We start from the raw sequence: 15,186 nt of genomic DNA, 5'->3' as shown, positions 1-15,186 counted from the left end.
CAGAGCTGGAGCCTCCGGCTGCCGCAGCCTCGGATCCGAGTCGCCCCAGCCGCGGCAGGTCCCTGCCGGGAGGGGGCGGGGCTGGGCGCGTGCATCTCCATCCTCAGCTTTTCTGGGCTTGCTGCAACGCCTACTGGTGCAGCTGCAGCATGGCAGAGCCAGATCTCGCACAGCCGCTAAAGACCCCTCCCCCTGACACCTTCCCTAACCCTTTGTGGGGCACTTCGCGGCGCCTCCCCGTTAGCATCATCTCCCATCTCATCGCTGTTATGGGCACCAGCTACCTCTTGGCTGCAGCGCCCTCACACGTTGGACTCTTCCGGCCTTATTGATACCAGATTCAGGTCGTATGGGGAGAAACGAGTGTGACTTTACCGGGTGTGATGTGGAGACCCTGGCCTATTGCCCATCTTCGTTTGATCAAAGGCCACTAGGGTGGTGGTAAGAGGGATTCTCAGGCAGGATTTATTTTTTTAAATTATGTGTAACTGCCTGTCTGTAAATTTTTCCTTGCTTTTATTATTTACTCCAAAGGAGGATTGTCATATTTCCTAAAGATAAAGAATCACACTGCTCTGATGGCTCTATCCCCTCTCCTCACTGTGGTTAATTATCCTTTGGAACATCAGGGTGTGCTTGAAGTTGGCGGGACTCCCAGACCCTGATTAATTGTCTAGTTCCACAGCGGAGGTGCTAACACACTATTCCTCCACAGTATTTTGGTTCTGCTTTCCTTTGACTGTTAAGTATCTTCTCTCCATAGCTATTATCCTCACAGGTTCTCTGGGCCCGATAAAGTGCTGTTATCACTGAGAAAGGAAACAAAAGGATAGATCACTAAAGTGGGGTTGGCTGTCCTCTTTGCCCTGGAATTGTGTTGTCCTGAGGGGACAATGTAAATTACAATTCGAGCATCATTTCACAAGGGCCATCCCTGACCAACTGATACAAATAACATTCTTTGGCCACCCTGTACTAACGGTTCTCCCACATGTCTGTACATTATAATCATCTGGAGACCTTTTTAAAAAGCTGTTTTTGGGGCCCTACTGCCACAGATTCTGTCTTATTGAATTGGTAGTGTGTAATCCAGGCATTGGTACTTTTTTTTTCTTAGTGTCAGGTGCACAAAACAACATAATGATTAGAGATTTACACCCCTCACAAAGTGGTAACCCCACCAAGTCTACTACTCATCTGATACCTTGCACAGCTATTACTATACCATTTATATTCCCTATGCTGTACTTTACATCCTGTGACACTATATATATATATATATATATATATATATATATATATATATATATATAAAGTTGTAGTTGACATTCGATATTATTTTATGTTACTTTCAGGTGTACAGCGCAGTGATCAGGCATCTATAGCATCTGTGAAGTGGTCTCCCTAATAAGACAAGTGCTCATCTGACACCCTATGGTCTTTACAACATTATTGATTATATTCCCCATACTGTATTTGACATCGTGTGACTGTTTTGTGATTACCAATTTGTACTTCCTAATCCCTTCACTTTTCTCACCCATCCCCCAACCACCCTCCCATCTAGCAACCATCAGTTTGTTCTCTGTATGTGTGAGTCTATTTCTGTTTTGTTTGCTCTTTAGATTCCACATATAAGTGAGATCATATGGTATTTGTCTTTCCGAGTCTGACATTTCACTAAGTATGATATCCTCTGGGTCCATCCATGTTGTTGCAAAAATTTCATTCTTTTTTATGACAGAATAATACTCCATTGTATAAATGTACCAAAATTTCTTCTTTTTTCAAATATATTTTATTGGGGATCAGCCATGGTCAATTAAATGTTACACATTGCTTTCATACTACAATGGCATAGTTGACTCTTTTAGGGAGGGAGCAGCTCACAGTGGCCCATGCGGGGATCGAACCGGCAACCTTGGTGTTATCTGCCCCGTGCTCTAACCAACTGAGCTAACAGGTCACCCCACAATTTCTTTATTCAATCATCTAATGATGGGCATTTTGGTTGTTTGCATATCTTGGCTATTGTAAGTAGTACTGCAGTAAACATAGGGGTGCATATATTTTTTCAAATTAGTGTTTTGGATTTCTTTCGATAAATACCCAGGAGTGAAATTGCTGGGTCTAGTTCTAGTTTTAATTTTCTGAGGAATCTCCATACTGTTTTCCATAGTGGCTGCAGCAATTTGCAATCCCACCAGCAGTGCATGAGGGTTTCCTTTTCTCCACACTTGTTTATTTATTTATTTATTTATTTTTAAAGATTTTATTGGGGAACTGGGGGAGGGAAACAGCGTTGGGTAATTGGGGAAGGGGAACAGACAAGTTGTTGTCCTTTGGTTCTTCAGTCTAGTTGTGGAGGACATCGCTTCACTGGCCCATGTTGGTATTATCATTGCACTCTTCCCGGCTGAGGCAGTCGCTCGCCGGCCATTGGACGGCCGCTCACAGCGGCTCATGGCAGCTCACGAAAGCTCACACCCGCTGTAGGCCAGCCCCACTGTAGCATACACCATTGCTGGCAACTCACGGCAACCCAGTTCCAGGTTGAGCTATTGTTCACCATCTTAGCTGTAGAGGGCACAATGTCACTGGCCCTCAATGTGGGATCTGAACCGGCGGCCCCGCTGCTCAGAGCTGGTGTCCCAAGCCAACTTCTAACCTACGCGCCACTCGGCTGGCCCACTTGTTGTTTGTTGATTTATTGATGATAGCCATTCTGACAGAAGTGTGGTGGTATCTCATTGTGGTTTTTATTTGCATTTCCGTGCTGTGAGCATTTTTTCTTATGTCTATTGGCCATCTCTATGTCCCCTTAGAAGAAAGATCTATTCAGGTCCTCTGCCTGTTTTTAAATTGGATTGTTTGGTTTTTTGGTGTTAAGTTTTCTGTTTCTTCTTGATTCAGCCTTGGAAGATTGTATTCTTCTAGGAATTTATCCATTTTTTTCCAGATTGTCCAATTTGTTGGCATATAGTTGCTCGTAGTATTTTCTTAAATTTTTATGTATTTCTGTGGTGTCTGTTGTCACTTCTCTTTCATTTCTGATTTTATTTATTGGGGTCCTCTCCTTTTGTTTTGTTGAGTCCGGTTAAAGGTTTGTCAATTTTGTTTATCTTTTCAAAAAACCAGCTCTTGGTTTCATTGATCTTTTGTATTGTTTTTTTAGTCTCTATTTCATTTATTTCCACTCTGATCTTTATTTTTTCCTTTTTTGAGCTTATTTTGCTGCTTTTCTTTTTCCAGTTCCCTTAGATATAAAGATAGACTGTTGATTTGAGATTTTCTTGTTTCTTTAGATAGGCCTGCGTTGCTATGAATTTTCATCTTAGAATTACTTTCACTGTGTCCCATAGATTTGGGGTTGTTGTGTTTTCATTTTCATTTGTGTCAAGGTATCTTTTGATTTCTTCCTTGATCTCATTGTTGACCCATTCATTATTTAGTAGTAGCATGGTATTTAGTTTCCATGTGTTTGTGTGTTTTTCAGGGGTTTTTTTTTTGTAACTTATTTCTAGTTTCATATCACTGTGGTCAGAGAAGACACTTAATATGATTTCAGTTTTCTTAAATTTATTGAGACTTGTTTGTGGCCTAACGTGTGGTCTATCTTGAAAAATGTTCCATGTGCACTTGAAAAGAATGTATATTCTGCTGCTTTGGGGTGAAATGCTCTAAAAATATCAATTAAATCCATCTGGTCTAGTATGTTTTTTAAAGCCACAGTTTCTGTGTTGATTTTCTGTCTGGAGGATCTGTCCATTGGTGTCAGTGGGGTGTTAGAGTCCCCTACTATGATTGTGTTACTGTTGATCTCTGCCTTTATGTCTGTCAATATTTGTTTTATGTATTTAAGTGCTGCTATGTTGGATGTTTACGGGTGATGTCCTCTTGTTGGATTGATCCCTTTGTTATTATGTAAAGTCCTTTTTTTGTCTCTTTTTATAGTCTTCATTTTAAAGTTTATTTTGTCATTAAAGTTTCATTTGTGTGAAATATCTTTTTCCATCCCTTTGCTTTCAGTCTGTGTGTGCCATTTTTTTCTTTTTTTAATATTTTGTTGGGGAATTGGGGAAAGGAAACAGTGTTGGGGAATTAGGGAAGGAGAACAGCCAAGTTGTTGTCCTTCAGTCTTAGTTGTGGAGGGCGCAGCTAGCTCAGCTCCAAGACCAGTCGCCATCTAGCAGCTCAGGGCAGCTCAGGGCAGCTCAGCTCAAGGCGCCGTGTTCAGTCTTAGTTGCAGGTGGGTGTAGCCCACCATCCCATGCGGGAGTCAAACCCGTAACCTGGTTGTTAGGAGCACGTGCTGTCACCAGCTGAGCCATCCTGCCATCCTTTGACAGCTCAGCGGTAGCTCAGCTCGGGCACAGCTCACTGGCCCATGTGGAAATGGAACCGGCGACCCTGTTACTCAGAGCTCGCGCTCTTAACCAGCTGAGCCATTCGGCTGGCCCTGTGCGTGTCTTTTGATCTGATGTAGGTCTCTTGTAGACAGCATATGTGTGTGGATCTTTTTTTTTTTTTATCCACTCAGCTACCTTATGTCTTTTGATTGGAGCATTTAACCATTTACATTTAAAGTGATTATTGATAGGTACATGGTTGTTGCCATTTTATTATTCATATTTATGATCTTCATTTGTTTGTTTGTTTTCTCCTTTCTTCTGTGTAAAGTCCTTTTGACATTTCTTATAATACTGGCTTGGTGGTAATGAATTCCTTTAGCTTTATCTTGTCTGGGAAGCTCTGTATCTCTCTTTCAATTTTAAATGATCGTCTTGCTGGGTAGAGTAGTTTTGGTTGGAGGCCCTTGTTTTTCATCACTTTGAATATTTCCTGCCACTCCCTTCTGGCCTGCAAAGTTTCTGTTGAGAAATCAGCTGATAGTGTTATGGGAGCTCCCTTGTAAGTAACTATTATAGTTATCTGTCCTTTGCTGCTTTTAGGATTTTCTCTTTGTCTTTAATCTTTGCCATTTTAATTATGATGTGTCTTGGTGTGGGCCTCTTTGGGTTCATCTTGTTTGGGACTCTTTGCACTCCCTGGGCTTGTGTGTCTATTTTCTTTGCCAGGTTAGGGATGTTTTCAGTCATTATTTCTTCAAATAGATTCTCAATCCCTTGCTCCCTCTCTTCTCCTTCTGGTATTCCTATGATGAGAATGTTGTTACGCTTGATGTTGTTCCACAGGTCCCTTAAACTGTCTTCATTTTTAAAAATTCTGTTTTCTTTTTGTTGTTCCAATTTGGTGTTTTATGCTACCTACCCTTCTAAATCACTGATTTGATCCTCTGCTTCATTCAATCTGCTATTAATTCTTTCTAGTGTATTTTTCATTTCAGTTACTGTGTTCTTTATTTCAGACTGGTTCTTTTTTATGGTTTCTTTGTCTTTCTTTATGCTTGCTATCTCTGTTGAAATTCTCACTAAGTTCCTTAAGCATTCTTATAATCAGTGTTTTAAACTCTGTCTCTGGTAGGTTGGTTGCCTGTGTTTCATTTAGTTCTATTTCTGGAGGTTTCTCCTGTTATTTTATTTGGGACATGTTTTTTTGTTTCCTCATTCTGGCTGCCTCTGTGTGTTTGCTTCTATGTATTAGGTAGATCTCCTTTGTCTCTCAGTCTTTGCTGGGTAGCCTTTTGTAATAGGTTTACTGTGTGGTCCAATGGTGCAGTATCCCTGATCTCCTGTGCGTGTGTTCCAGGATTGTCCCTTGAGTGTGTTGTGTGTATTCTGTTGTAGTTGAGCCTTGATTGCTTTAGGCATGTCAATGGGTGGGATTGACTCCTGGGCTGACTGGCTATGAAGATTGGCTATGCCCACAGTGTATGAGCTGCTTTGGGGGGGCTGACCCCTCAGAAGAGGATTCACCTCCACGGGCTCTTGTGCCGGTTGAGACCCCCACTTTTGGGAGTGCCGCTTGTGGGGCTAACCAGGTAGTGCTCTGGTATGGTCTGAAGCTGGCCTCTCGGTGTTTTTTCTGGTGTCTCTTGGGAGGGGCTCCTGTGCAGGCCAATTTCAGCCTTGCCTGTATCCAGCCCGGGGCTACCTGGTAGGAGCCACAAAGCTATATGTGGTTGGCCGCTGCCTGTGCCGGACCTGGAGGCATGTGGGTGTGGTCTTGCTGTGAACCAAGACTGGCTGCCACCAGTAGTGGGCTTGAGGCGGCCTAGCAAAACACCCAGGGCCCCCTAGGCCTATTGCTACCTACCAGCTAGCTGCCCATAAGGCCCAGCAGTTGTAAGAGCCTCCTTTGGTGCTCAGGCCAGGTTGGTTGACCTGGTGTTGAGAGTGCTCTCGGTGATGCAACACTAGCTGGGTGGGGTGGAGGCCATGGGAGTCATGAGATGTGACCAGTGGTTTTTACAAAGTTAAAGCAGATTCAATTCTTATGCCAGTGCCTGGCCTGTGACTACTTTGAGAAAAGTCCTTAGAACATCACAGCCTGCCACCCCTTGCCTCAGGCTCACAAATCCCTGAGAGCTGCCCAAGAGTGGCTGCAGCTCAGATTTTGGGTTACTGTCCACCACCAAAGTCAGTGGCTTGTGGGAAGGGGCTGGCTACCCAGGCACCCAGAGTGCCCCTAGCAGTGCAGCTCTAGGTGGGTGGGACTGGGTTCCAGGGAGCTAAGAGGTGTGGTAGGTGGTTTCTACAAAGTCAGTGCAGTCCAGGCTCCCGCACCAGTGCTGGGTCCGGGACCACCCTGCAAAAATGCTCCAAGAATACCACAGCCAGCCACTGCCTGTCTCAGGCCCGCAGGTTCACTAGAGCTGCCCAGGAGATGCTGGGGTGTAGGTCTTGGGTTACCGCCCTCCAGCAAATGTTTCCAGGACTGCCGCTAGCAGTCAGCTTGCTGAAGAAAGGATGCCACAACCTGTGGGGTGGGGCCCGCAGCCCAGCAATTAAAAGTTTACCTGGCGATGTAGCACCAGCTGTGTGGGGACGTGGGGACCCAGAGTGTCACCAAGGTGTTGTGCATGCATGGATTCCACCAAACAGGCATTGGTATTTTTAAAACCTTCCAAGATGGTATAAATATGCATGCAAGTTTGAAGACCATCATCTATCAACATGCCCTATTTTTTTTTATAGCACTTACTACTCTCTGTGACTTATTTAACTGATTTGTTTACTCCCCCCACCCCCCATCCATGAAAGCACAGGCCCCTGCTTTTGAATAAGAGCAAGGGACAGCCCAGGTGAGTCAGCACTTTGGGCCTGTGAGGTGGTGGTACATGAAGGAAAAATGGGATCTTGGGAAATAAATCCTGCAGACTTCTGTCTCTGCTTCATTTTTGTCCAAGGATTGACCTTGTTGGTTTGACCCATCATTGTCATGGTCTTGGATGAGTCTCTTTCTTTCTTTAGATCCTGTCCTGTTAAGTTTCAAGGTCTTACTCAGCATCATATGAAAAATACAGCTACTCTTTGGATATAAATATTTATATCTAAATATTTTATATTAAATATTTAGATATAAATATTTAAGTTTGGGTGTATTCCATGTAAATCTTTGCTTTTTTGTCTTTTACTTAGGGTTCCATGTATTCTGATTTAAAATTCCAGACATTTGCTCTGACAAGTACAATTACATTTATGTGTATAGCAGGTCAGCATATTTAGGATGGGGACTGCCCCAGAAACCAGATATGTGGTTGTTCTCTAAAATATTCTTTGTGAAATGGTTGTTTAAGAGCATTAGCTCCCCAGAGGATGGGGGTTGCTGCCTAATTTTCTGTTTAGTGCTCAACTCAAGTATTTAATTTGTGTTATTGACAATTGTAATTCCAAGTGATGTGAGCATCATTTTGTAATTCTCCTGTGAGATAACAGAAAGGAAGTCAGGTACCTAATGGTCATTTAGGATTGTTGCCACAGGCCTTAAAGAAATTACATTGGCTGGTAAATAGTCTTATTCAAAATTTGGCTAAACAGACCGTGCATTTTACTTTTTGCTTGTCCTTTGAACATAAATATGAAGCATGAGTAAGGGGTGGACTGACACTTCAGAAAGATTTGAAAACAAGGCTGCTTAAGTTTAGGTTCCTCATGGAGTAATCATAATTTTTAGATCTGCCTAGATGCCGCTTGTTTTCTGTAGTGGTATGATGAATCGTTGAACTACAGGATTATTTTAGTCTTTAAGAAAAATAACATGTTGAGCTTTTACCTTTGGTTTATATTTTTTCCAGTTATACTGCTATTTGTAAAGTTTTGACCTTCAGCTCAGATCTGAGAGTGAATTGCCACATTTAATTTATGTATATGAATTGCCAGTTAGCATTTTATATTGGTAGGAAAGGAAATGTTCCTATCCCCGCCCCTCCCACTATGTTGTACTGAAATCTGTGTACATCTCTTTGCTATAAAATTGTGCTCTTGATTTCACATGTGTTTTTCTTTACTTCATTTTCAGTGTCTTTAACCTATATCATGTGCTTATCTCTGTTGCAGCAAGAAGAATGATATAAAAATGAAAAAACATCAATGTGCTTCAAATGTGACAAGAATAGAATAAAGGCTGCTGTCATGATTGCTTGAGTTCAAGACTTTACACTGGAAGGAAATTTAGATGTAAACTCTAATTTCTTAGTTCTAATAAGTATCTCTTCTTGGGAACTGGAAATTTCCAAAAAAGGTAAATTACATTCAATTATATATTTTTATTTTTGGGTTGATCTAGGAAACTTTTTTTCTAGGGTCATTCCCAACAAGCACTATTTTCTTCTTCAATTCTAACACAATTGGAAATACTAAAGGATATTTTCTTTTTCTTTGCAAATAGCTTTCTTCTTATAATGGCTAGGTTTAATATTCGTAGGAAAATAGTGGAAACCTGTTACATATATTTTCTTCCACTTAGAAATCTTTCATTTATTTATTTATTAAAGATTTTATTGGGGAATCGGGGAAAGGGGAACAGACAAGTTGCTGTTGTTTTGTTCTTCAGTCTAGTTGTGGAAGATGTTGCTTCACTGGCCCAATCTGGCACCATCATTGCGCTCTTCCCAGGCGAGGCAGATCAGTCGCTGGCTTCTGGATGGCCGCTCACGGCGGCTGCTGGCCGCTCACACTGGCTGCCGGCTACACACGGTAGCTTATGGCAGCCCACTGCAGCAGGGGACTGCAGCCCACGCTGTCACCGGTGACCCACGGCAGCCCTGCTCCAGGTCGAGCTGTTGTTCAGCATCTTAGCTGTAGAGGGCAGTGTCACTGGCCCTCATATGTGGGATCCGAACTGGGGCCCTCTGGCATCTCAAGCCAGTTCTTAACCAACGCGCCACTCGGCCGGCCCTTGATTTATTTTTTATTTTTTATTTTTTTTTAAAAGATTTTATTGGGGAATTGGGGGAGAGAACAGCGTTGGGGAATTGGGGAAGGGGAACAGACAAGCTGCTGTCCTTTTGTTCTCAGTCTAGTTGTGGAGGACGTTGCTTCACTGGCCCATGATGGTATATCATTGCACTCTTCCCGGGTGAGGCAGTCGCTCACCAGCCATTGGATGGCTGCTCACAGTGGCTCACGGCAGCTCACACCGGCTGCTGGCCGCTCACACGGGCTGCCAGCCACTCATGGTAGCTCACTGCAGCAGGGGCTGCAGCCTACGCTATTGCCAGTGATTCACGGTAGCCCACCTCCAGTTCGAGCTGTTGTTCACCATCTTAGCTGTAGAGGGCAGTGTCACTGGCTCATGTGGGATCTGAACCAATGGTCCTGCTGCTCAGAGCTCGCGCTCCCAAGCCAACTCCCAACCAACGAGCCACTCGGCTGGCCCTTAGAAATCTTTCATTTAAATTGAATTGTTTTCCCATGTCTGATTTAATGCCTTATTTCTCTTTATGTCTTAGCTTTTTAAAAAAATATAGTTATAGTTGGTACAGTCTAGCTGGGGAGACAAGAAATACAAAGATCAGCTGAGAAGTGAAAATAGTAAGTGCGGTGGGAATTTTGAGGACGGAGAGGATATTGAAATATTGGGTTGTTGGGAAAGTCATGATGTATTTTTCAATGCAAAAATGCGTCATGACTTTCCCAACAACCCAATAGCTTAACCTTGTCTCCTTTATGAAGCTGGGGTGAGGAAGGGTTGTCGTGGTCCTTGTGGTATGGGAATAGATTAGACAGGGAGTAGATGAGTGAGGGAATAGGGGGCTTGCCAGGTCCAACACAAAGCTGCAGCGAGTGTCGGTGCAGCTGAGGTATTCTGAGATCCTTTGCACCATGACTATGCAGCCTTTCCACCGTTACCTCTCCACTATGCCCTCCATAATAAGCCTTGCTGGGAATAAAATACTAGCACTTTTCTTTGCTTACCTCTATCAAAATGGCAACTGGGGAGCACATTTTTAATTCATTATGTGGGAGAATGGTTAGGACCTATAGACTCTGAAAACCCTGTCTCTAGCAGATGTGATGAAAGATTTGGGTGTGCTGTTATTCACTCCTCAAGCTTAGTTTTTCTCTCCTAGATCTTCAGGGCAGGTGTCTTTGATCCTGTGTCTTGTTACTCAGCTGAGGGAGCATCAGGACCACGTATGTGCGGGCGATTGGAGACCCAAAGGGTGTTTCCTGTCTTCTGCCATACAGAAGAATAGCACTCTGTTTTCAAAGGATGTCAGGATGGGTTGCACAGTATCCCAGAACTCCCCATAAAATCACAAGGTTTCCTCTTAATGCTCTTTAAATATAATTACTCTGGTAATGTTTATAATTTGAACTATAAGGGAAGTGATTTTATTTACTTAGACCTCTGTAGAAATTTAACAATTGCTTTAATTTTGCACTTTCTAAGAGTTTGAAGACATTCTTTGCTGTCTTGACAGTTAAAACCTAAATAGTTAGTAGGACCAATGTCACTGTATTTACACAAAAGCCTGGAATTGGGTTTGAGTAAATTGCCTGGATACGGAATAGACGTTACCGTGCCCTGGCTCTTCGCTTTCTCCCTGCCACTTTGCTACAGTGCTATCTGTTTTCTCATCTTTCCTCTTTGAAGGCATCCTTTGAAGAAAAATGTGCTTCTTAAGTCAGCCTGAGCCTCTCCTTTATACTAAGAACTCTTAAGGATACTAGCAGAAAAGAAGCAAATTAAACTGAAAACTCATCTGCAGCTCAGAAAAACAAAGACATGGAATTTTGAGGAGTGATGGAAGCATGGTGTCAGCCATGGGTGATCAAGACACAGCCAGATAATGTGGATCAGTCTCTTCAAACTGCGACTTTTCTGCTGTCTGTTTTTAGTGTTGATGGTGGTGGTGCTGGTCATCAATGTCACTCAGGTAGAGGTGAGTCCTCAGCATGCTCCTTCACAACCACGGGAACCAAATCTTGGGGTGTGGGTGAACTAGCCTGGGAAATCTCGATCATCAGGAAACTTATTCCAGTCACAGTTCTTGTTTTCATTAAATCAGTGAGTATTTGAGTGCCTATAATGGTTATATACAGTGCTAGTCACCAAGGGTACAGTGGTGAAGATGACAGGCATGGTTTCTTCACTTATGGAGCTCATAGTCTGAATGTTCATGGGAGAGAATACTAATAAATAATCATAATAATATAATATAATAAGTGATCCTTAGAAATTGTGAAAAGTACTATAAAGAAAGGAAAATGGGCTACTCTGTAGTGGTAAAAGAAAGAAAGCCTTTTCAAGGAGGAGAACTTTTATCTGACTCATGACAAAAAGCCAAAGGAGGGGGATGGGGATGGGGAAGAAGGTGAAGGGATTAGAAAGTGCAAATTAGTAGACACAGTATGGTCAGGGGGATATGAAATACAATGTGGGGAATATAGTCAATAATGTAAAGATTATGTAGGGTGCCAGATGGGCACCTGATTTATCAGGGGAATCACTTCATATACTGTATAGATGCCTGACCACTGCACTGTACACCTGAAGCTTAAGTAGGATAATATTGAATATATAATTAATTAACTATAATTAATTATATATATTTGTAGTCACAGGATGTAAAGTACAGCATAAGGAATAGAATCAATGGAATTATAACACCTATATACAATGTCAGAGGGGTAGTAGATTGGGGGAACTGTTATCACTTGGTAAGGAAGAGAGAATGGGATCTAGAGCACAAATGGAGCATACAACTTTATGTAGGATGAGGCACATGGTACATTGTGAGTGTTCTTGTTACCACTTTATTATTAATTATGCAGGAGGAGTCATGCTCCCTCCTTTGACTGAAGAAAGAAAAATGTCATGATGGTTGGCAATGTAGATACATTTGCTGCAGGGAGTTCTTGCCAGGAGTGGAGGTGGAAGGTGGAAGGAGGGTGGAGTCCAGGAGGTTCGTGTATAGGAGCTTAAAAGAATGGGGTTAGCAGATGGAGTTGTTCCTGCAGGACAACAGAGGGGCAGTAAATTGCAAGACTGTAAGTGTGCGTGATACCCACCGTTATTGGTTTTGGGAGTGTGTTTTACCACATTCAGCAGCCTGGGTGTAAGAGCAGATAAACAAGATGGTTGTATAGGCATCGGATAGGTGGGTAGGTAGGTCAAGAGAGAAAGAAGGACTTGAGAGGATAGGCCGGAGCCCCACATCATGAATGGTATTATAGTCAGGAAGGAATGTTAACAAATTCCCCTCATAGTCCTACTTTAGTTCTTGAACACTTCTAGGCTGAATGTGAGCCAACAGCTCTAATTATCTGCACAAACACAAACAATAATAACGGAGAAAGGAGGTGGCTGTAATAAACGATTAAGACAATTCTGATACTGAAAATAATAAAGAGCTCTTTTACTGGAGTGTGGTAAAACATTTTCCCTTGTTTAAAGAGGTATTCTTGTTCAGGGTGAGAATATTGTCATGACTTTTAAACTGTTCAATTTATTACTGTGATGATAATTGATGAAAGAAAGCTTGGTGGAGGGGAGTGGGAAAGGCTCTGAAACTTGGCAGTCTCCCTTCCCTTAATCCCCTTTCTATTCTATGCTTCTAATCCTGATTATACTCTTCTTGTGATTGGAGTATCTGAGCAATTTCTGAAAAGCACAAACTCAATTTTAATGAAAAATATCATATAATATGAGAAGGAAGTATGTGTACCAGTGTCCAGCAAAGGGTTGTAGGAGAATTGTTGTCTAGTATTTCTCTGATAAGCTGTCATTAAGCATGGCCTGTATTTTTTTCCCTTATTTATTGATATTTTAAGTATGAGACGTGATTGAAAAATACAGTAAATGTTTAAATAAAATTTATTACAGTAAAAGATACATTGCCATTAATCCCCCTCAAAATACTCCCTCTCGCTTTGAACACACTTATCTAATCATTCTCATCGTTGCCACTTTCTGAAGTGGTTCTGGAAGTCCTCTTTCATGAGTGTCTTTATTTCATCCTCCATCATGACAATGCTCCGTGTCACACATAGTTTCTGGTATGGCAGTTTCTGTCAAAAAACATTATGGTGTGTCCTCATCCACCTTATTCACAGGATCTGGCACCATGAGACTTTTGGCTCTTCCCCAAAGTCAAAATGACCATAAAAGGTAAATGTTTTGAATCAATTCAGGACATGGAGGCAGCAAGGACAGCGCAACTAATGATACTCACGAAAGAGGACTTCCAGAACTGCCTCAGAGAGTGGCAAGAACCATGGGATAAGTGTGTTCGAAGCAAGGGGGGAGTATGTTGAGGGGGATTAATGGCAATGTGTCTTTTACCGTAATAATTTTTTTTAATTTAAACATTCACTATATTTTTCGATCACACCTTTGTGTGTGTGTGTGTGTGTGTGTGTGTGTGTGTGTGTGTGTGTGTGTGTTTATGCAGAGGGTGCAAAAAAAGTATACACATTTTAAGAAAGAAAAACTTAAAATTTTAATATTCAATATACACTGATAACAAAAGATGAATACAAGATATATATATATATATCTATATATCTAGATAGATATATAGATATATATATTCATTTATTTCTGATTATAAAAACAATACCAGTGTAATTAGGGCTTTTGGCTGCAAGTAAAGAAACTTGGTTCAAGATGGCTTTAATATTAAGGAATATTACTCATTTAGAATGGAGGTCTGGAGGTAGGTTGAGCATAATTCAGGCTCTGTTATTCTGTAAGTCTCTCAGCCATGCCCTCCTTTGTGTGTTAGTTTTTATCTATGGCTTTGATCCCTTCTATGGTTGAATTGCAAGGTGCTGCCATAACAAGAGGTGATTGCTTCCTTGTATGTATCCAGCTTAAGAGACAGTTTGTTCCCTTAAAACCTTTCTCAAGAGGTTACTTGGATCTTTCTATTTGCAAGTAAAATTCAGGTAGCTGTTACAAGAGCACTGGTGGTATCTGGATTTGGCTGCGTGCATCCATCAGAAACTTTCAACAACTTCTAGCTTTTCATAGTCCAGAATTGGGTCACATGCCCACTCTTGAACCAGTCATTTGGGATTATCCCTTGATCAGTCAGGCCCACTCCTGAGCTGACAAGGCAGCAAACAACAGTGCTGTTTTTCAGGAGTCAAGGAGTGAAACAGACATGGGACAGGCAGCCATAATGTTTACTCTAGTCCACAGCTTACAGTGGCTCCAGGAGTGACCACTGGTGTTTCTTCTTGGCTCTGAATCTAAAAATATGACAGGTCCTGACGTTGCCCTTATCACTAGGCTGGGATAAAGTTTTCATTTAGGAAAATTAAGCAAATGGACCTTTTTGCATTCTTTTTCATTTGTGAGTAAAGCTCAGGTGGCTTAGCACCAAGTGTCTGGTGATTCTTGGGTTGGGCTGTGTGAGTCAATCAGCTGTCTTGAAAAGTTGGTGTGGCTACCCAAGGAACAGGAATAAGCGTGGGAGAGGGAGCGAGGAACAGGATAGGAAGGAGAGGGGGAATGTCATGAGCACATTATGCTTGGTTTGGTTCCTAATGGTTTGTTATATCCTCATAACAATTAAAAATGAGAGGGAGGCTGGAACATTTCCTAAAAGGTAATCAGTAGGTAAGGGAAGATTTACGTTTTCTTAAAAATATGAGAAATAAAGAAAACTACACCATTCACAATATCATCAAAAACAATAAAATAATTAGGAATAAATTTTTTTTTTTTAAAGATTTTTATTGGAGAATTGGGGGGATGGGAACAGTGCTGGGGAATTGGGGGAAGGGGAACAGACAAGTTGCTGTCGTTTTTTTGTTCTTCAGTCTAGTTGTG

General features: G+C 41.9%; 1 protein-coding gene across 4 annotated transcripts in view; it reads left to right on the top strand.

Annotated features, from left to right (window-relative positions):
• NXPE3 (neurexophilin and PC-esterase domain family member 3) overlaps window positions 1–15,186 on the top strand; it is a 58,515-nt gene that overhangs the window by 3,879 nt on the left and 39,450 nt on the right. Inside the window, exons 2-3 of one of the 4 annotated variants that reach the window (XM_019648321.1) lie at window positions 8,460–8,643; window positions 11,117–11,290. The exons of 1 other annotated variant lie outside the window; for it this stretch is intronic. In XM_019648321.1, coding sequence (XP_019503866.1) covers window positions 11,198–11,290 — 93 coding nt within the window. In that variant the 5' untranslated portion in view covers window positions 8,460–8,643; window positions 11,117–11,197. Of the gene's footprint in view, window positions 1–8,459; window positions 8,644–11,001; window positions 11,291–15,186 lie in introns of all 4 variants that reach the window. 2 more of the 4 variants (XM_019648320.1, XM_019648322.1) reach the window with 2 other exon arrangements.

The sequence above is a fragment of the Hipposideros armiger genome, unplaced genomic scaffold (assembly GCF_001890085.2).
Source record: "Hipposideros armiger isolate ML-2016 unplaced genomic scaffold, ASM189008v1 scaffold_125, whole genome shotgun sequence".
Lineage (NCBI taxonomy): Eukaryota > Metazoa > Chordata > Mammalia > Chiroptera > Hipposideridae > Hipposideros > Hipposideros armiger.
Note: the sequence above shows the minus strand (reverse complement) of the source record. Positions and strands in the feature narration are given on the sequence as shown.